General features: G+C 46.6%; 1 protein-coding gene across 2 annotated transcripts in view; it reads right to left on the bottom strand.

Moving 5' to 3' along the window:
- The window catches only part of LOC138583260 (zinc finger protein 436-like), a 336,884-nt gene that overhangs the window by 134,544 nt on the left and 181,611 nt on the right, over positions 1 to 20,729 (bottom strand). Inside the window, exons 3-5 of one of the 2 annotated variants that reach the window (XM_069655337.1) lie at positions 16,150 to 16,236; positions 13,730 to 13,843; positions 1,141 to 1,251 (exon numbers count right to left, since the gene is read on the bottom strand). In XM_069655337.1, the coding sequence (XP_069511438.1) occupies positions 1,141 to 1,251; positions 13,730 to 13,843; positions 16,150 to 16,236 (312 nt within the window). Of the gene's footprint in view, positions 1 to 1,140; positions 1,252 to 13,729; positions 13,844 to 16,125; positions 16,237 to 20,729 lie in introns of both variants that reach the window. The other variant, XM_069655336.1, reaches the window with a different exon arrangement.

Genomic DNA, 20,729 nt, shown 5'->3' on the forward strand with positions numbered 1-20,729 from the left:
TACCTTTAACCAAATACGTACATCAGGTGCAAATAATGACAACCTGAATCTTGTAGCCTCACAGACTACCTCTTACTTGCGATCTGTTATTCTTACACCCTCCTGTTAATAAAAATGTGCTGTAAAAATGCCACACTAAATGCAATTTTGTGACACATAATTTGCGTTTTTGTGCCACAAAATATTCAATGTCATGCTGCAATATCCTGGAGGGTATGTATAGTGAACACATCTTGTATCAAAGCCTTTGGGAGTAGGGAGTTTGCGTTTCTGTGGAGGGAGCACCCTTCAAGATTGAGGGCAATCTTAAAGGGGTCACTCACACACTCGAAGCCAAAATTGCCTTTTTTGAAATGTCGTTTTCGAATAAAAGGAAACACGTTTCGATATCGTCAAGTAACTTATTGGCGAAGTTGTCACAAAACAGAAAAACAAACACAGGACTGGGGCATGTTGAAGTGGATAGGGGCAAGGTGGGATGGATGGGCAAGCGGTTTGCAGAGAGGGGTGAGCTGGGGTTGGGTTATCGCAGAGGAGGGCAAGCTGGGGCTGGTGGGTGGGCATAGAGGGGTGAGCTGGGGCGGGCACAAAAGAGACGAGCTGGAGCTGGTGGTTGGGCGCAGAGGGGCAAGCTGGGACGGGTGCAGAGAGGGGCGAGCTCGGGCGAGTGCAGGTAGGGTCGAGCCGGGGAGCATCGGTGCATGCTGGGGGCGGGGGGCGGAGTGGGGGTGAGGGCAGGTGAGTGTTTGGGTTGAGTAGACAGGGATTGCCACAACGTCAAGGAGTTGGGCGGTGACTGGTGGACTGAGTGGGGTGTTCAAGTAAGTCAGCTCGCCTTAACTGAAGCTGCGATTTAGTAAAGTAGTGAGTGATTACCGGAAGATAAAGTGGGGCTGGGGAGTGAGATCATGGGCGACACGAAGAAGTAGTAAGGTAGCAAGTCAGTACTGAAAGGAGTCTGTGGGGTATGGCATTAAAGCAGGAAGCATGGTGGGGAGAGAGGGCTTGGGCAGGCACTGAAAATGGGATAAAGTGCGGACGTGAGGCAGTGATTGCCAGAAGGAGCATGGCATGGATGTTAGTTAGCTGTCATTGTGGAAAAAACTATGCGAACACCTAACATGGATCAAGTCAGCTCACGTGTGGATGCCACACTTCCCCTTGATTCAGTCTCTTCATAGTCTACAAAATAGGATTCTGCTTCCTCCTTTATCTTCAATGAAGGTCCGGGTGTGTTGCATGCCTTTTCTGCTGTTGGAAGAAACAAAGTAAGCGTTAAGGTTGGCAAGAATTAATCAGCAAAGTGGACGATTCATTCATCAGAGTTTTGCGCCTAGGATGCCAAACAAAATGAGCAGGTAATGGCCACCTAGTTAGGAGGAGAGGATAACTTTAAGGACAACGTCTGCAAAGAAGCACGAAACTACAGCAACTTGTGCTGTGTCACAATTGCACGCTCTAAAGAAAAAAACACTAAAGAAAGATCAGATTATATTAATGAGCATTACTACTCGCATTCACTGAAGCTTGGCATTCACTGAAGCTTGGCATTCAAGGAAACCAAATGAGAGTAAATCTACACCAAAACCAACCAAGCTACCGAGTAATACAATTGTCTCTTCATATTTCAGAATGATAAAGGGATACATCCGAGTCGTTCCCCTCTCACTGCCATGGTCTGTCATGGTTGCGGAAATGGAGGCATATGAGACTAGGGAGTATTATTTCCAAGGCTTAGTGTTCTCCACATTCCGGCAGTTATCAGTGAGGTGGGGAGATGTGTAGGCCCAAAAAACAGTATGCAGAGACAATTCCCAGGGAAGAAATGAAGTCATTTTAGTAGCTGCATTCATGGAAATTTAATATTCTTGTTCTGGAGATAGTCTTGGAGAGTAGCAGTGCAGTCTCTGGGGCAGGCCTAGTTGCATTCTGCAGCTTTCGTTGTAGCACACAGGAGTAGAGGTGGCGAGGGAGAGGTGACCAACGATTCTACAACACCAGTAAAAGGAAGGGAAAAGTAATCCCAGGACGCAAAGCACAAAAGGAAGGAATTGGCAGTGTTTTGCTAATGGCCTCTATTAACAACCAAACCATGCAGTGCAGAAGGTGAGGGAGTAAATTAGACCTAGCGAGATATGATTTCCTTTTCTACAGGATCTCAGGAACATGCTGAAGAACTGAGCCCCAACTATCTGAACTAATGCTGTTTAGAAACTCCTTTACCTCCAAAGTGACATAGGAATGTAGGACTCAAATTGGTGATACCTGTCCGTATGGCTACCACCGGAACACAGCACCTGGGTACCTAGACAAGTAGAAGAGAGGAACCGCAAACCCAAGCAGCCCAGTGAATGAAATGAGTCATTCGTGCATGAGATACACGTCTTATGAAAGATTAACATGACATTTAACTCAGAATTGCCGAGTAGGGCTATTTTTAGAAGCTTCACCTAGGACATGCAAGATATTCTTATGGTATAAAACAACTCCACAAGGATCATTGAGGGAACGTGTGACCAAACTTGGAAGACCGCCAGGGAATAAAGTTAGTCTAACAAAGTCTTCGTCAATGTCTCTTGACATGAAATGGAGAGCCCCTTGGTCCTTAGAGACTGCGTAACCCCGGTTCTAAATAAAAGTAAATATTTCAAAGTATCTGTAGATATTTTGATGTACCTGTGGGAGTAAATAATGATGGATTTGTCACTGGCAAGCGTTGTAGATTACATCTGCAGGTACAATCACCACACTAAAGATGAAGTTTCTGTTGCATTTTCCCTTTTTCTTCATTGTACTGTTCTTTGGATTAACAGTAATTTTTCAGAGAACTTGGCTTAAAATCAGATCAATTCAATGGAAATGGTAAGGGGTGTACAATAGCCAGGCGCACCTTCCTGGGAAGGTTAAGCAATCCTAGAGTACAGAAAAATGACAGGGTAATAAAGAACATCTTTCCAGAAAAGACCATGGGTAGCAGAGCCTGCTCCTGCTTAGACTGGAAGCCTCACAAAGGAAAGTGCAGACATGTTCAGGGGCTACATTAAGAGGGGATGGGACCCACACACCCTCTTTCTTTAACAGCATAACCTCCCTTTTTCCAAAGCAGGCACACATTGGTGCCTTCAGAAGGAGCTGCAAACCTTTCACCAGCAGGAAGGTATCGCAGGGTAAGGATGGTAGGGGGGCGGGATCAGGGAAAGGAAGGTAGAATCCCAGAGAAACAATCTGTAAGACCTAGGCATTGGTGGTGGTGTTGATCCGCTCAGTGAAAACCATGGGCAGTCTCCAACACCAACTAACCCCTTAGAATGAGTAAAAATGGTGTGAGGGGTCAGAAATGAGAGGCAGATACAACGTGGTAGTATTCTCATTTCAGACATTTTTATTTAAAAAAAGAAAATGGGATGGAAAAACTGCTTTCTAGCCCGATCCAAAGAAAGAAGGTTCCCAACCTAGGAAAATAAAGCTAAAAATCAGTCTGTGTTAATTAGTCAGAACCCTAGAAATCGTCCTTGTGTCTAACCCCTTCTAAACTCACCCTCACACTAGAAACAAACTAAGGATGAAAGGAAATGCCTCCGACATATTTTTCGTGAAAAGTGTTCATAATCAAAACATAAATAATACATCCAAAAGAATTTTCAAAGGACAAATCCTTGAAAACCAGAGGATAGTTCCCTTCCCCCTGGATTTGTAGTAGGATGGCCAAAGTGTCTCTTTTAAACCACATTTCCTTAAGGTCACCAAAAAGCATCACTCTTTAAACAGTGCCTTAAGGTTTTTATCCTGGATTCAGAAAGTTCTTGTTCACACAATATATTTCAAACCAGCCATTAATGCCTTTTGTAGCAGAAAGTGTCTTTCTTGAAAAAAAGAAATGTTATATTAAATTCTCAACATTCAGATAACTTAGATTTGGTTGGCACCACTTCGATGGATTCCCCTGCCAGGAATCCTTATCACAATATCACAGTCTTTTCACTGGAGGTATCACAGATCCCCTGGCACACTCCCCTGCCAGGTATCTTTACTCCATATGTAAACTGCCTGGACTTCTCTTTACAAGGACTTCTGTGTTATTTTTACTGTTACTTTCAGTACATTACATCAGAGTCTGCTTTTGTTCTGTCCAACATATTTGCTTGGGATAACACTTGTTTCAGCTCTCCCCCATACTCACATTTCACACATCTTATTATTCAGATTTCGCCATTGCACTTTTTCTTGTCAGCATTCACATTTTCTAGTTCTTAAAACTTGATCAAATATTAGGTTTTGTAGATTGTCCAAATTGCTAATCTTACATACTTCACTGAATTGGTTTCTGGTGTGTTGGTACGCCCCAGAGTCCCCATGGCTCTGGCCTGACCCACTGGTAGTTTGTGGTGTCCCTGACTCAGTGTACCTCTGCGGAAAAGCTACCTCCCTGGATTGGCTTCCCAGGCACTGCAGGCGTCCATTCAACGTTCCTTGTGGCTCCGCTTCTACTTGTCAGCCTTCTCCTGCACCCAGGAACGGAGAATGCCGTCTCCCGACTTGGCCACCCTTTCAGGAGCTCAACAGTGCTTCTCAGTGCGCCCGCAGTCCTCCAGGTAAGCTGTCGGCACCTCTCCTTCTCTCCTGCCAAGCCGGTGTCTGTAGCACGCGTTTGGGAGCTACTGCAGCCAAGCACCCATCTACTCCTCTGCGGTTCCCTCTCGTACTGCGTTAGTGAACACCACTGTAGCCATGTTTAAATGTCCTGGGAATTCTAAGATGAATAGAACAACTACTCTGCATGTTGGTCTTTGCTTGATCTGCATGAACTCTTCCCTCCTTTTCTTCGTCTCAGTACTTGTGGGTTTATGGGAACCGAAGTCCATAGATGTAATTGGATTTACAACATGCTGCTGTTCAAAAACATCAAATGCAGAAATGTCAAAAACAAGGGGTATTTTCTGTGTGTTATGAATGTTGGAAGTATACATGGAGTGACAGTATGCCATTAGTAGTTCGGGTTCCTTGGAGTTCTCCACATCTCCACCAAGGGAATGACCTCTGCTCCTCAGTGGCTCTCCCCTCCCATGTGATCGCCCCTCATGTAACTGTCTCCAGGATCAGGTAGTGGCTGCCATCATCTGGCCACATGGGAGGTGGGCACCACCGGGGAATCAGTGCTGACTCCATCACAATGCTCTAGGGGCAGACTAAAGGGGTTTTGAGACACACTGGAGGAAACTCTGGGACAATGTTGCACCTTGGAACTGGCAACAACTCTCCCTCCCCATTCCCCCCCCCGCCTTGTCAGGTGTAAAAACTGTCTGTTGATAATTGCATGAAGTCCTGGCCTTTGAACCCTGCCCCTGTAGGTAAAAGATGAAGGAATGAAAACAACATTCCCCAGATAAAAAGATGAGGATGGCTGCTGGACGGTCTACAAAAAAGATTTAGTGGTAGCAGAAGCTGCTTTGAATTTCTCTAAGGATTAATTTGTTTGTGACCAAAAGGTTTGGCCCAATCTAAGTGCATGGTAAGTAGCTTAAACTGGTCACCATACCACATTTTGAAGTGTGCATCCAAGAGTGCCGCGTGTGCACAAACTTGAGCCCCAAAGTCTGCTGTATATTTTATTTATTGTGCATTTGTTGGGCGATTATACAAGTAAATTGTGTTTCAAAGCGCCCATATGGCAACAGTGCAGAAACATGGGATTGAAACAATAAATACACTGAAGGATAAAGACAAACCTACTATGCCTTGTGAGTATTCAGAACGTGCAAGTGCACAGAGGCAAGTGCTATGTGTATGCAGAAGCTGAGTTGATTGGGTGTGGGAGGCCATAACCCAAATGAGACAGACGGGCCCTGGTTACCAATCGGAGTGACTGAGATTAGCAGAGGAGGGAAGAAGGAAGTGAAAAGGAAAGCCTTGAGGAGCTTCTGGAATTTGTGGAAGTCCGGCTAAAGATAAAGAGGAAGGGGAAGTCTGTTCTACAGAAGTGAGCCTGCTGAAGCAAGAGATTGGCCTCCGGCCCTCTGTTTGGCGAAATGCTTTACACACAGAGAGTTGGTACCAGAGGAACGTAGAGGTCTGGAGGGAGAATATTTTAGTGATAGCAAGTTGCAGATAGTGTGGTCCACGTACACAGACAGCCTTGTGGACGATGCAGAGGGATTTTAATTGAATCCGTGCAGCAACCCCGGAGCCAGCAAAGGGTTTTTAGCGCGGGAGAGATGCACTCCATGGGCTTGAGGCCAAGGACAAGTATTGCTGCCCTATTCTAGATTAGCTGGAGGGGTCGTAGAGAGGAAGAGGGTAGATTCAAGAGTAGGCTGTTGCAGTAGCCAAGCCTAGAGAGAATCAGAGCTCTGGTGACATTGAGTTTCTGGGGGAAAGTGAGAAAAGGGAGTTGAAAGTTAGACTTCTTGGCAATGTCTTGGATATGAGGGAGAAAGGAGAGAGCAGAGTCGAAGATGACTCCAAGGTTTTTGGCATTGAATGAAGGAGAAGGTGGAGAGCCCATAGAGGATGGTCAGTGTCGGGGGAAGAAAGAGGGAGCGGGGTTCCCAATAGGAAGGATCTCAGTCTTGCTGGCAACGAGGCAGAGATCATTGGAAGTGCACCAGGACTCGATAGCAGATAAGCAGCCTGGGATGATAGAGGAGGCAAAAGGGTCAGCAGGAAGTTTGAAGAAGAGTTGACTGTCATCTGCTTAGCACTGAAAGTTGTGGGAGGGAGGAAAAATCAGGGAGGGGGGGGGAATGAGGCATTCCAGCACAGCAAGTGTTAAAGAACCAGGGGGAAAGTTTGGAGCCCTGGGGGACACCACAAGTGGAGAAGGAGGTAGGTGAGGAGAAGGTGCCCAGAATTACGTGGGACGGATGGTTAGTTAGGATGGAGGTCAGCCAGACCAGTGCCCGATCCGAGATACCTAGGGTATCATGGAGCCGTTTTATGAGGATGGAGTGGTTGACCATGTCAAAGGCAGAGGTGAGATCGAGCAGAAGGAGGACAGCTCTAGAGTTGGAATCCAGAGATGCAAGAAGTTCTTCACAGGTGTTCAGAAGAGCAGTTCCCATGCCTCTGGATGCTCTGAACCCAGACTGATGGTTGTGCAGACCGTCAACAAGTTCAGTGTGAGAGGTAAGTTGGGGGAATGCCAGCTTCTCAAGCAGTTTCCCAAGGAAGGGTGTGATAGAAATAGGGCGGTAGTTAGCTGGACAACTAGGGTCTGCTGAAGGTTTTTTCAGGATGGGGCGCACAAGGGAGTGCTTGAGGGAGGAGGGGAAAGATCCAGTAGCAAAAGAGTGGTTGCAAAAAGCAGCAAGTGCCGGGGCAAGAGAGCCAATGTCCTTGATGGTTCTGGAAAAGCAAGGGGAAACCAGTATCGAGGAGACCTTCATAGAGCAGACAACTCTGGTGACCTCATCAGGTGTGACGGGGGAAAAGGAGGAGAGAGGGGGCAGGAGGGTGGGAGACCACAGGAGGCAAAGGGGTTGGTCAGGGGTTAGGGTGGCAAGAGTGTTCAGGATGTCCAGAGTTTTTGTGGAGAAGTGTGTGGCCAGGGCGTTGCAGAGGGCCTGAGATGGCAGAGGGGAGGAGGAGGAGGAGGCGGAGACTGTGGAAGAGTGGCTAGTTGCCTCAGATGTTAAAGAGTTCAGCCAAGTTGTTGGATTCATCAGACACCTGTGCCTGGATGTGGGCTCTTTTCTTGGCACAGATGGAGTGTATATTGCCTTTGGAGCAGGCGGCAGGCCAGTTTGTTTGAGGGTGAGCCTGAGGTTTGTCACATTCGTTCTGCCACTATGCACTTGCGTTTCAGGGAGAATTGAGAGGGAGAGAGAGGTGCAGAAGGCAAGGAAGAGAGTGGATGCTGGGATAAAAGAGTCCAAGTGGATGTTGTAGTCACCCAGGAGAAGGAGATTAGGAGGTTGACAAGAGAGAGGAACAGAAATCAGCCCATTCAGAGAGGAACAGGGTGGTAGTGCCAGGGGCCTGTAGATCATGGCAATTGTCAGAGGAGGAGGGAGAGATGACCAACTTGCAGACCAGGCTCTCGAAGGAGAACAGCTGGTTGGGTATGAGGGAGGAAGAAACCCACTTCAGGGAAAATTAAGGGAACCCCACCGCCAGCATGGTTGGGAATGGCTTGGAAATGATCTTGTTGCCATCGGGGAGAAGGGAGTCAAAAGCAGTGACCGCCGTCTCGGTAAGAGCGAGAATGTCGAGGTCAATGTCTTCAAGAAGGAGGCAGATGTCAGTGGAGTCTGGCAGCTGAGCGGGCGTCGAGTGTGGCAAGGTGAAGGAGGTAACCGCCTTTGAAGGTCTTCCGAGGAGGAGTACATGGGCGTGGTACACCAGTCGGAGGGGGAGGGACAAAGAGTGGTGTGGAGAGAGGCAGTTGAGGGAAGGAAGTTAATGAGGGCCGGCAAGCGCCGGTCAAAGAGAAGGAGGTTGGGTTGAGGACCCGGAACCAAGATAGTGCCAGTGTGGTAGACATTAATGATGCAGTGGGAAGAAGAGAAGCCCGCCAAGAGAACTTCCCACTTGGTGTCACCATTAATGGGAGAGGAAGCAAAAGGGGAAGAGAGTAGAGATGAGGGGTTCATAGATCTGGGTAGGGGACAGAGAAGACTATATCGTTGATGACCTGTCTGGAAGTTGTGCAGACATAGGTGTCAGTGATGGGTAGGGCTGGGTTGGTGTCCAAAGGATGTCAGTTCTGCGCTTTTTCCTCCCCGCAGACTTGGTGAGAGGGAGGGTAGGTGATAGTTTGCAGATAGAGAAGATGGGAGAGATGGTGAGTGCCATCAGGGTGGCAGAGGATAAATGAAGGTGAGAGAGAGTGAGAGAGTGAGAGAGTGAGAGTGAGAGAGTGAGAGATATGCACTGTCCTACGCCAACTCACAAGGTGGCCTAGTAGTTGCACAAGCCACAAAAACAATGTGAGAGGAGTGCAACGATTTAGAGGGCGCACAGACCTAAATTTCAAAAATAGGAGCACAGATACAATGCAAAAGGGTGCAATGATGTAGAAAGCACACACAGCTAAATTCGAATTTCAAAAACAGGGGCACAGATACAATGCAAAGGGTGCAAAGATGTAGAAAGCATGCAGCTAAATTTGAATGTTAAAAACAGGGGCAAAAAATTGAAGACGTAGGTTAAAGTGAGGTAAGGCAGAGTCAGATAGACACAGTTATGGGTCAGAATGTTATTTGAGGAGGTAGAGAGAGTTCAACCATTCACTCACTGGTAGGTCTGCAGGGTGTGTTGAGGGGCAGCGAGTATGTACAGTAGTAGTCTAAGTCAGGAGGCTCTTCATAGTATGAGGAGGGGGCAAAAGATGAGGACCTCCTCCGCCTGGACAGGCACAGACAGGGCCTTAGATGTAGGCACAGGGAAGCAGGCTGCTATTCGCTTGCCGGCTTGCCCGATTGGGCCTTTTGCTGACAGAGGGGCCCAATCACGTAAGACTTCCCACAGCAGGGCAGGCACTCTGGTAACTAGAGATCCAGGGCAGCCATGATGGAGAGGAGGTATAGAGATCATTCTGCAAAATATGCTTTGTAGCTCCCCTGCTATAGACCTCAGGGTGCATCGATTGGCAGGAGCCACATTCATTGGTGTCATGATTAGGGGTGTACCGAATAGCAAATTTAGTATTCAGCCAAATAGTTGGTTTATTCAATCTATGATGTTCCAAACTTAAAAATACACTTTTTAAATGTGTTTGCTTGTTTCATTTACTTCTCTTTATTTCAATCAACATCTCGATCCTTATTTAATGCATGCAGTACACAATAGAGGGGATTACCAATAACACATGGACCAGGAGTATGGAAGGATGTTAAATATGCAAAGCCAGTTCTAGACAAAGTAGAGGATGCTTCATGAACGCATAGTGCTAGGGTACAATGAACAAAATGTATACTGCAATTCTAAATTGCCATTGCAAATCGAATTTCAAACCTTCAAGCTCAAACAAAAATGTATAAATGGCTTGTGTCCGCTCATGCGTGACAAGGCGAGGGTGGATGTGTTGTAAGAAGACACCATCTCGCCATTAGCACCCGGCATGGGGGAGACGACCAATCAGGGGGCAAAAAACCGGGCTGAATCTCCTGATGTAAGCACACATTCCAAGCGGCCTCCCCCGCCTGCCATCTTCCGTTCCCTTTATTCGTTCCCCCCCCTCCCAACTTGCCTGATTGCCTTGGGGCGACAGATGCAACTGCCATAGCGGCTATTGCTTCAGCTCCTGATCAGTTGTGGCTGCCATGGAAATGGTATGGTGCCCCGCCTTCCAGATTCATTCAGGGTATCTTATTGAAGTATTTTCATTCAAATTCAATGAACGGGACGTGCAGGGCGTCCAGTTCATTGACTGAAAATACAATGCTCTGAACACCCAGAGTTGTTGGTTTGGCAGCACAGGGAGCTAACAGCGTTAACACCCTCTGTGGATTGCAGGATCAGAGTTATCGGCCCGGGGACCCTTGTTAAATGCCCTTGCTTCAATCAGGACTTTAACTAGGCCCCCGGGCTGATAACAACTGATCCGGTCCGCCGGAATAGGTCTCAACACTTCATTATTTATGCTCCAAACATGGGAGAGGACTCTAACAGAGAGGTGTATAAGGTTGGAGCAGGCTGATAGGGTTGAAGCATGGGAAAAATAAATAATTGGAGTCGAACCCATGCTGCTCGGCGTCGTCTTGCTTCCAAGACAAGTCTGTCGCCCCTAAACCATCCTTCTATTAATCACACGTAGGAAGGTCTGCTATGTGGTGGAATCTGCCCAAACCTAACAAGCTCTAAAAAAGCACTTCCTTGTTGGGCAGTCACTCGATTCCACCAAATGTCAATCCACGTATACTTACCTCACCTCTGTACCACAACATCGCGGGATAGGATAGAAGGCTACAAGGCTTTGGTTTACCTGTCACTCTTCAACAATCCATCCCAAAATACCATCTCACTAGCAATCTCTGTCCTCTCACACATTTCCTGTTGGGACAGATTGGCCTATAATTATATTTCAGTGATTTTCCAGGAAGCAAATTCTCCCAAGTGGCCAATATTGGTCAGAAAATGTTACACGTTTCTTGCGCAGTGTCAAATGACACTGACTCGTCTCCAGCCTTTATTGATGTATAACAGATAAGTCGGCCTATTGGGAAGTCCTTAGATTTCCAAACATCTTCCCCTCTTAACAATTTCACCAACAAAGCACAGCTCTTTTTCTAGGTCTCAAGCACCTATCGCTTTATACTCCTTCTGGAAGACTGGCTCACAATGAACAGATTTCCATGCAGGACCCCTAGGAGGGGGCATGTCACTCTGCTTGGCATAGGACCGTTTACTTCAGTCCTACTGGTTTCCACTACCTATTTTGAATTGATGTTTTTCTGCAGTCATTTCCCATAAGAACAAACCATACTCCTCTCACTCATCCTCACCTCACCTCTCCTACTCTCCAACATACAAACATATGCAACATAGTCTTATATTTAATCAGGAATGCTTTCATACAACATGTAATGGCATACATTTTTGCAATCTGCACCCCATATTGTTGTTACATTGCATTAAAACGATTAGACAATTTATTCAGCCAAAAAGCAAGAAATGTTTGGCCCGAAGACAAATCGCTATTTTTCAACCTGCATTCGCCTGCGTTCCTACTCAAAGCCAAAGTTCGGAACACCCCTAGTCATAGTCGGGGGCCCAAGCACCAGGGTTTGAAATGCAAGGCCTTCGGGTGGGACGTGACACGGGTCAAACTAAGCTATGAAGAGGCCACATTCGAATAAGCATCATTCGGAATTGGCAGCATAAAGGAACGGAGGTCATCAGGTACAGCTGGCTCCAAATAGAACACCTACGATGACACAACCCAAGTCATGGGAGCCAATGCTGAGTGGAACCAACGCAGAACAGTAGGGCGCTCCCTTGTGGCAGAAATGGTTCCTAAAGTCAGCTGTGCACCCAGAGGATATTTAAAAGATGAGGCATCTGGGGGAGGAATTAATCAATTAGAAAGTAATGTGAAGATAACAGGTGCTGTTCAGCAATCAAGTGGTACTCGTCTAGCATGCAAAGCATTTATGTCTAATACTAGTGCACTTAACATGTTGTACAGTTCAAGTACATGGGCATATATACCTACTAAGAGCACCTCACAGCGCATCACACAAGTGTGCTTGCTTTTGTGTGATCCTACTGTGGTTGTATTACTATACACATATTTGCGCCCCTTCTCCTGAATGCAGGGTTATTATAAATCTGTCTGGTATGTGCAGGCCTAAATTGATATGTGTCAGACTCTTCCCAGTGTCTTGCTCTAGCATAGTGTTGCATTGCGGTCTGGATCCATCCCTGAATGTTGTTTACATGCACTCGGTAACTCCTTGAAAAATAACACTGGGTTACTAATGTTGCCATTTGATCCGTGAATGATATGCAGAAACCTGCATTCTTCACATGGATGATGGGTTGTAAGGGCCGGAGATTCCCTGTTTCTCTACGATCAAGAGAATTCCTTGAAACTCGCCACACAATTCATCTATTTCTCCGTCTGTCTCAGAGAAAGGATACACTGATGTGGTTGTGACTGCCTCTTCTTCTGGACTGTTGGCACACCTGAGCAAAATAATTCACTCTAATACAAGGCACCATTTTCCCCATGTGGGGCATCCCTTTGCAGAGGAACTATGTTTTACTAAATCAAGTAGAGTGCATTTTCCTTCTTTTGGGAAACACATCTCCCTCTAGACTGTATTGCCACTTGTTCACTGGCTTCACTCAATTCTTGTTGAACAAGCAAATTGGTTAATTTATATCTGTCAAGTCTAATTCTCTTTGGTGATAGTGGAGCGCCACACTATCGGCTGTTCTACTGAAATGGCTGAGGGGATTGCTTGATCAAGGGTAGGGACAAAATACGTGATCTGTGAATATCAAGGGTGCATTAGGGACAGTAGGGGAGTAAATTAGTGGGTGATGAGGAGAATTGGCGACATTATGGGTGTGGATGGGGATTATGAGCCTTGACTGTGGGTGTAGAGTAGTCAGGAGGGAAGTTCTATTCAGTGATACACTTGCTTATACAGCATGTATTCAGGCCTCCAGAGATACGAGGAGTATCACCTTTTTATCAAGCACATTTCCTGGGACTTGGAGCCAGGTATTAGTCTACAGGTACAAGCATGCAAAATGCTGTTAGCTAAGAAGCCAGGACTGGATAAAGATGACTCATTTGGCAGGGAGCCACTTGGCAAGTCTCAGGCTGAAGTGGTGTACTCTTTTTTTAGGCTCTTGCCCTTACTTTTGAAATCTCTTCCTTTTCACCATCTGTACCTCTTTGGCCTATTCTGTTTTAGATGGAAACCTGGCTCTTCAAAAATCGTTTAACAGTTGAACATCTTTCCTTCAATTTACCATTAGGCCATTAGCATGAAGATGCAACCTTTACTGCATATGGGCACTTCATAAATAGCAATAAATGGGAATACACAGTGCTAGCTGTACACAAACATGTAAATAAATGTAAGTAAATAAAATAAACGAATACTCAGATATCAAATAAAATGAGCTGGGTGGTAGAGGAAGAGGTGACAAAGCAGGACAAGGGCATAGCACTAGGGCAGCAACTTGTATCTTCACTTGGGGTGGCTATAACCCGCACGGCAGGCATGATGCCCATGATTCAATACCTAAAAGGTAAACTTTCAGGGTCACAAGTTACCTGAGTGGGGGAAGGTGCTGCCTTGCCTGACGTCAGCAGCATGATGATCCTTCAGACTTGACTCAAACTCTTGTTCCTTCCTCAAAGCAATGCCAGGCTTTTGACTTGGAAGTCCTGTCCACCAAAACAAAAGAATACAACATACAGTATGTCCTATTCACTAAGATTTAGAAATGGGCTTGAAGTAACTGAAGGCATGTGATATATATATATATATATATATAAAATAGGTTTATTAGCAGCAGGACACCTGGGCTTCAGAGCCAGATTACACTAGCTGTAAGATGCCAATGCCAGCGTGTAAACGAGAAGAAAAGTACACCATATGGAAGCATGTATATCAGAGGTACACTCTTAACACATACATAACATAACCACCACCACAATATAAAAATACATTCCACCTACATATTACTCTAAAATAAGGAATATGGCAGGAATCCGCTCAGGTTCTCGTGCAGATCGATCCTGGTGAAAACCTGCCCACTGCTGCTTGTATGCAGGACTCATTCCTGTTGACATCTATGCCCAAGTCCTCATGTCGTCAGACAAGTTCTGCTTGCACGCCACCAGAGTTCCTCTGCTAGTATTGGCCACCTCACACTAGGGGCCTTCACACCAGGGAGCATTTAAAGCTGCAGGATAGGAAAGGGGCTGATAAAGGCAGTACGGAAAGCGCCAGTGAATTTGAAAAAGGGATTCCTCCATTTTTCTTTTCTGTGGCCTTTTCTCTCCTTCCTATCCGCTCCACTTCCTCTGGAATAAGGCACTTTTGGTATAACATAGAAAAGCAATGGGCACCTGTGACAATGGCAGGGATTGGACCCATTGAAGCAGGCTTGCTTTCCTACAATCCTGTATGGCGTTTTATCTATAAAGGGTTCTCGCACTCCTTCTTTGATTCACTTTTGGGCCTTTAAGGCTTTAAGAAATAATTCATTTGGACCGGTTTTGGGAGAGTTGATATTTCCAAAGCCCTCATAATTGAGATTAAACTGTGCTCCAAAGCCGAAACCGGCTCTGCTCCATAACCACTCCCATGGCACATTAGGCGTGACTCTTAATTAGTCTACCACTCCTGTAAAAACCTCTATAGGGTGGGAGAGCTGTGGCCGATAGGACCCACCTGTCCTGGAGCACCATGAAGTGGATCTCACAGCATCCCGACAGCCAAGATCCCGGTTTTCATTTCTGCATACAAATCAAACCGCTTTGGAATGGTGTTCGTTGCCATCGAGCCAGCCGGACCTGCCGGTGCTGCCTTTGCCATTCACTCGAACTTCAAACTAGCTTACATCATTGAACTGGTTTGACAACACATCGCCCCAGCAAAGCCTTGTCACCTGCCGGGCTCGAACAACAGTGCACTGTGCAGATGAATTTGAACCGCAGCATCAAACTGAGCATCGAACCACCAGGATTTCACTTCGAAGATGGACTCCAACTGCTGGAACGTCATGCTTCTTGTCAAACTAAACCAGCAGTACTCACCATTCGAACCATGCTCAATCGTCAAACACCTCCTGGGGATCCATTCGACCTACATAGCTCAACACCAATCCTCACTGAACACTTGCTTGAATCTGACTCCATGTTTACTCGCATCCTGGGACTAAGACGACTCAACGACTGAATATGAATCGACCTGTAAACAGCATTCAAAAGCCTGGTTTGCCACCGTCAAGCCACCTACAATTGGAATAAGGTACTTTCAAGTAATCCTATCCTACTGGTCTACCTTTTGGGTCCCTGGTGACTGGTTAGGTCCCTTCTGCACCAAAGACATACTTCAGAATTACAATGTTGTATTTCTTGTCTGTTTCCTTCCTGCAAATGTATTCAGAATGCTTTGACCTTTCTGTACTGCATCTTATGTCTTTTTACAGAAGTGGGTTTTTGATAGTTTTAATAGTTGTATGGTTCATTTGTTTAATTAAAGTATATATATTTTATAGGACCTTCATTCTTTATTTTCGGAGCTTTTGTACTATTGATGTTTGGGTTGCTACTGTCTCATATTCAGAACTCTTCTAAGAGTATAGCCTTCCCTTGGCTCACGTTACCAGAAAAGGTGAAGGGGGTACATACTTTTGGCTGTGCCCGCATTACCTTTATTTTTGGGTTCACTCTAGTAGGGGGTTGAGTAGGTGGTCTAGCCACTACTCATCCTTGTACTCTTGCACAGCAAAAGCCATTTCGTCATAGTCCCAATTTTCCCAAAATGACATTTATGCCCGTTCAGTTCATGGGTCATAATGGAAGACAATCCCACACACTGCTGCTCACATGGCTGCTTGAACGTAGGTGTGGTGCATGTGTGATCAGTGCTTTTTCATAGTACAATAGTAAGCATTTGGCTCAGGTTTGGGGCATACACGCTTGCATTGCACACTCACTTTGTGAATCTTTAATGCAGTCACCTTTTTGAGGGTCTGGACGATGCAGAGACGATGGATCTTCCTTTTTTTCTGGTCTTAAGGCAAAGACAGAGGTGGCAATCAGAGGCCCTGTATACAACAGAAAGGATATATCGGACATACATCAGTGTAATCATCAAGAACATGAGAATCAGGGCCAAAAGGTGAAGGATGATTTAAGTGCAGAATAGAAAGGCAAGTCCCAGGTAATTCAGGCTGTTTAGAAGTACACAGCAGGACACAGATTTCACCTTAAAGATATAAAGGCAGACTCAGATAATTCATGTTGAATATCGATACAGAGTTTAGGTCATACAGAGGAAGAGAGAGAGACACAAATAGCTTTATAGCTGACGTGTATCGCCTTCTGAACACTTAACAGACAAATGGGAATGGGTGAGATGAACAAGTTACTTCTTACCTTGTAACGTTCTTTCGATGGGATGTTCCTCCGACGTATTCCTTATCTTAGATATCTCTTTACAGCTTTGCTGGCCTCAGAAAAAATTTTCTCTAGAGGGCGCTGCGCGTCGACGTCCGCCGAGTCGATGTCCCTCGACAGCCGCCGTATCGACGTCGACGTCATCCTGCCTATAAAGGCCGCGCGCAGCGTCCGTTGCTCAGTTCCGTTTTGCAGCCCACAATAATTCTTTCTGGACTAGACTAATCACCCTGAAGGAGCGTAAGCTGCAACAACAAGGGAAGTAGTACTGCGGGGATGGATGGGAGGGTCGATAAGGAATACGTCGGAGGAACATCCCATCGAAAGAACGTTACAAGGTAAGAAGTAACTTGTTCTTCGAAGGGATTGTGTCCTCCGACGTATTCCTTATCTTAGATAGGCTCCCAAAGCAGTATTCTGTTATTGGAGGTGGGAGTACTGACTTCATGCTTCCTCTTATTGATGAATAGTGCAATACTGCCCTTCCAAACCTAGTTTCCTGACTGGAGGAGGAATCCAAGTTGTAAAATCGTGTAAAGGTATGGATGGACGACCATGTGGCAGCCGCACATATGTCTCTAACCGGCACTCCTCTTTTGAGGGCCGATGAAGCTGCGATACCTCTGGTCGAATGAGCCCTAAGATTTTGAGGGGGCTCTTTTCCTGCCAGTTTATAACATTCCAAAATGGCTAAAAGGATCCATCTGGAAATGGTCTGCTTAGTTATCGGTAACCCCAGCTTGTGACCTGCGTAGCCTACAAACAGCTGGTCTGCTTGTCTTATCCTAGCCAGACTACTAATGTAAAAACTTAAAGCCCTTCTTGGGTCCAGCCTGTGTAACCTCTCTTCCTCTTTCCCCGGATGGGGAGGAGGATAGAAAGATGGAAGGGTAATCTTCTGTGTGATATGAAATTCAGAAACCACCTTTGGGAGGAAATTAGGCTTCACTTGCAGAACAACTTTGTCTTTGTGAAAGATTGTATGAGGAGGTTTACAAGAAAGAGCTTGTAACTCGCTCACCCTTCTAGCAGATGTAAGTGCTACTAATAAAACAGTCTTAAGGGTAAGAAATCTTAACGAACAAGAGTGGAGTGATTCGAAAGGTGTGCCCATCAGGAAAGTTAGGACTAAATTTAAATCCCATAGGGGAACCTGGAATGGTCTTGGGGGATAAACGTTAGTTAACCCCTTTAGAAACTGTATTACCAAGGGTAACTTGAAATAGGACGGTTCTTCCGCAGTGCGCTTAAAGATGGATAGCGCTGCGAGATAGCCCTTGATGGTGCCAACTTGAAGGCCTGAATTTGCTAAATAAAGTAGGAAGGACAAAACCATTGGTGTACCACATGAAAAGGGATCGATATTCTTTTCCCTACACCAGCTGCAAAATCTGTTCCAACGGCAGCGGTATAAAGATTTTGTTGCTGGCCTTCTTGCCGAAAGCAACACCTCCATAACGTCATCAGGGAGGTCCCAATCCTTGTACCTCAGCCTTTCAGAAGCCAAGTGTGAAGGTTGAGGGTTTTGATGTCTGGATGGAGAACCTGACCTCCCTTCTGTGAGAGCAGATTCTCTCTGAGTGGAAGTCGAATTGGAGGGCAGATGGACAAGTCTAGAAGGTCTGGGTACCACGTTCTCCTGGCCCAATCCGGGGCAATTAGGATCATGGTTTTCCGGAATCTTCTCAACCTCCTGATCATTTGAGGAATGACAGGGACCGGTGGAAACGCGTACAGGAGCGGAAACTCCCAGTCCACTATGAACGCGTCTCCCAGAGCTCCTCTCGGGGGAAATTCCCTTGAACAGAACAGATCGCACTTCCTCTTGACACTGGTGGCGAACAGATCCACCTGAGGGGTTCCCCAAAGGGCGAAGATCTCTTGAAGGACTTCCTGAGCTAGTTCCCACTCGTGGGAGACTGTGCTCTGCCTGCTCAGAGCGTCCGCTGTCAAGTTCTTCTCTCCGGCTAGGTGAACTGCCGATAGAGAGATTCCTTCTTGGATTGCCCAAAACCAGAGCTGCATCGCCTCTCTGCACGGAGGTAGTGATCCTACGCCTCCTCTTTTGTTGAGGTAATGCATGGCCACTGTGTTGTCCGTCATTATCAGGACATTCTTTCCTTGTACAGATGGCAGAAAAGCCTTCAGCGCAAGTCTGATGGCCCTCAGCTCTAACAGGTTGATATGTAGTCTGGACTCCGATGGAGACCAACGACCGCTGATGGTCAAGTCGTTGGCGTGGGCTCCCCACCCCGTGAGTGAGGCATCCCATGACTACTGTTATCTCCGGCCAGGGTTGCCAAAACTGTTCTCCTTTCAGAATGTTCTCCTGACAGGCCCACCACTGAAGGTCTCGAGCCACCCTGTCGGGAACCTGAAGAAGATCTGTCATTCTCCCTGAGAATTGTGACCACTGAGTTCTCAGTGCCCACTGGAGGGATCTCATTCTCAGGCAAGCCTCTGGCACTAGTAAAATGCAGGATGCCATGAGGCCTAGCAACCTCAAAAAGTCGAAGGCTGGGAGACGTTGGGCATTTTGAAACTTGGTGACCATCTGTAGAATATCTTGAGCCCTCACCTCTGGTGGTAAGGCTTTTCCCAGGGAAGTGTCCAGGATCGCTCCGATGAACTGGAGTCTCTGCGATGGTATCATTTGTGATTCTTTAAATTGAGGGAGAAGCTCAGTCTGTGAAGGGAGTGGCAAACGTGATCTAGCTGGATCTGAGCTTGTTCCGAAGATACAGCTCTGATCAACCAATCGTCCAGGTAGGGGTAGACGTGAATCCCTTCTCTCCTTAGACTTGCAGCCACTACCGACATTAACTTGGTGAAGACCCTCGGGGCGGAGGTCAGCCCAAATGGCAGCACTCGAAATTGATAATGAGAGTTGCCAATTGCGAACCTCAGGTATTTACTGTGTTTGAGATGGATTGGCACATGGAAATAAGCGTCCTGAAGGTCCAGAGATACCAACCAGTCCTGGAACTGAAGGGCCTGAAGGATCTGAGAAAGAGTTACCATCTTGAATTTGTCTTTCCTGAGGAATTTGTTCAATTCTCGCAAGTCCAAGATGGGTCTCAGTCCTCCGTCTTTCTTTGGAATGAGAAAGTAAGGGGAGTACCAGCCCTTGTTCCTCTCCGCTACAGGTACCGGTTCTATGGCACCTTTCTCTAGCAGGTCTAAAAATTCCTGCAAGAGGAGCGGATCTGGAGCTTTTTGAGAGCTGATCCCCGGTGGATGACTCTGAGGTATGCGTAGGAGAGGCAGGCAGTAACCTTGTGCAACTGTCTCCAATGCCCAAGCATCTGACGTGATAGCCTGCCATTCCGCCAGATGTTGAGTTAACCTGCCTCCTACAGGTGTCTTGTGAGGGAAGTCCTCAGAGTGGTTTTGGGGCGGCTGATGCAGATGCCGATGGTAAAGAGGCACCTGCTGTTGCTGCGGCTTTTGAATATCTACCCCGTCCACCTCGGGTAGTTCTTCTTTGTCCCCTTTGAGCCGGTCGTCCTCTACCTCTTCCGAATGCGGAGTAGAAGCGAAAGGACCTGCCTCTCGCAGAGGTTCCTGTGGGACGAAAAGGTGTCTGAAGGATTGCAGCGCCTAGGGATTTTGCTGCTGCCTTTGATGTTTGCAGTTTTTCTAAACTGTCATCCGCCTTTTTCCCAAACAAAGAAGAGCCATCAAATGGCATGCTCAAGAGCCTGGCTTGCACATCTGGGGCAAAACCAGACTTTCTCAACCAAGCAAATCTCCTGGTTGTTGCACTTGCCACCATTGCTCTGCTGATACGGTCAGCCGAATCAATGCCCGTCTGGAGGGATTCGCACATAGCGTCTTTACCGTCCTTTATGATATTTATGAATGCCTCCCTTTCTTCTCCCTCCGGGATGCAGTCAGCCGCTGTAGAAGCACACTCCCAAAGTGTATGGCTAAATCTAGCAAGGGTGCAAGTAGCATTAATAGATTTTAGCGCCATGCTACATGCCGAAAAGACTTTCTTAGCCATAGCATCGTATTTTTTATCGTCCCTGTCCTGTGGGACGGTAGGGTAAGCAGTCTTGATGTCAGTAGAAGATGCTGCCTGTACCACCAGACTTTCTGGGGCTGGGTGTTTGGACAAAAACTCTGGGTCTGCAGAAGA

Source organism: Ambystoma mexicanum, chromosome 3q, assembly GCF_040938575.1.
Source record: "Ambystoma mexicanum isolate Mex_15411 chromosome 3q, UKY_AmexF1_1, whole genome shotgun sequence".
NCBI lineage: Eukaryota > Metazoa > Chordata > Amphibia > Caudata > Ambystomatidae > Ambystoma > Ambystoma mexicanum.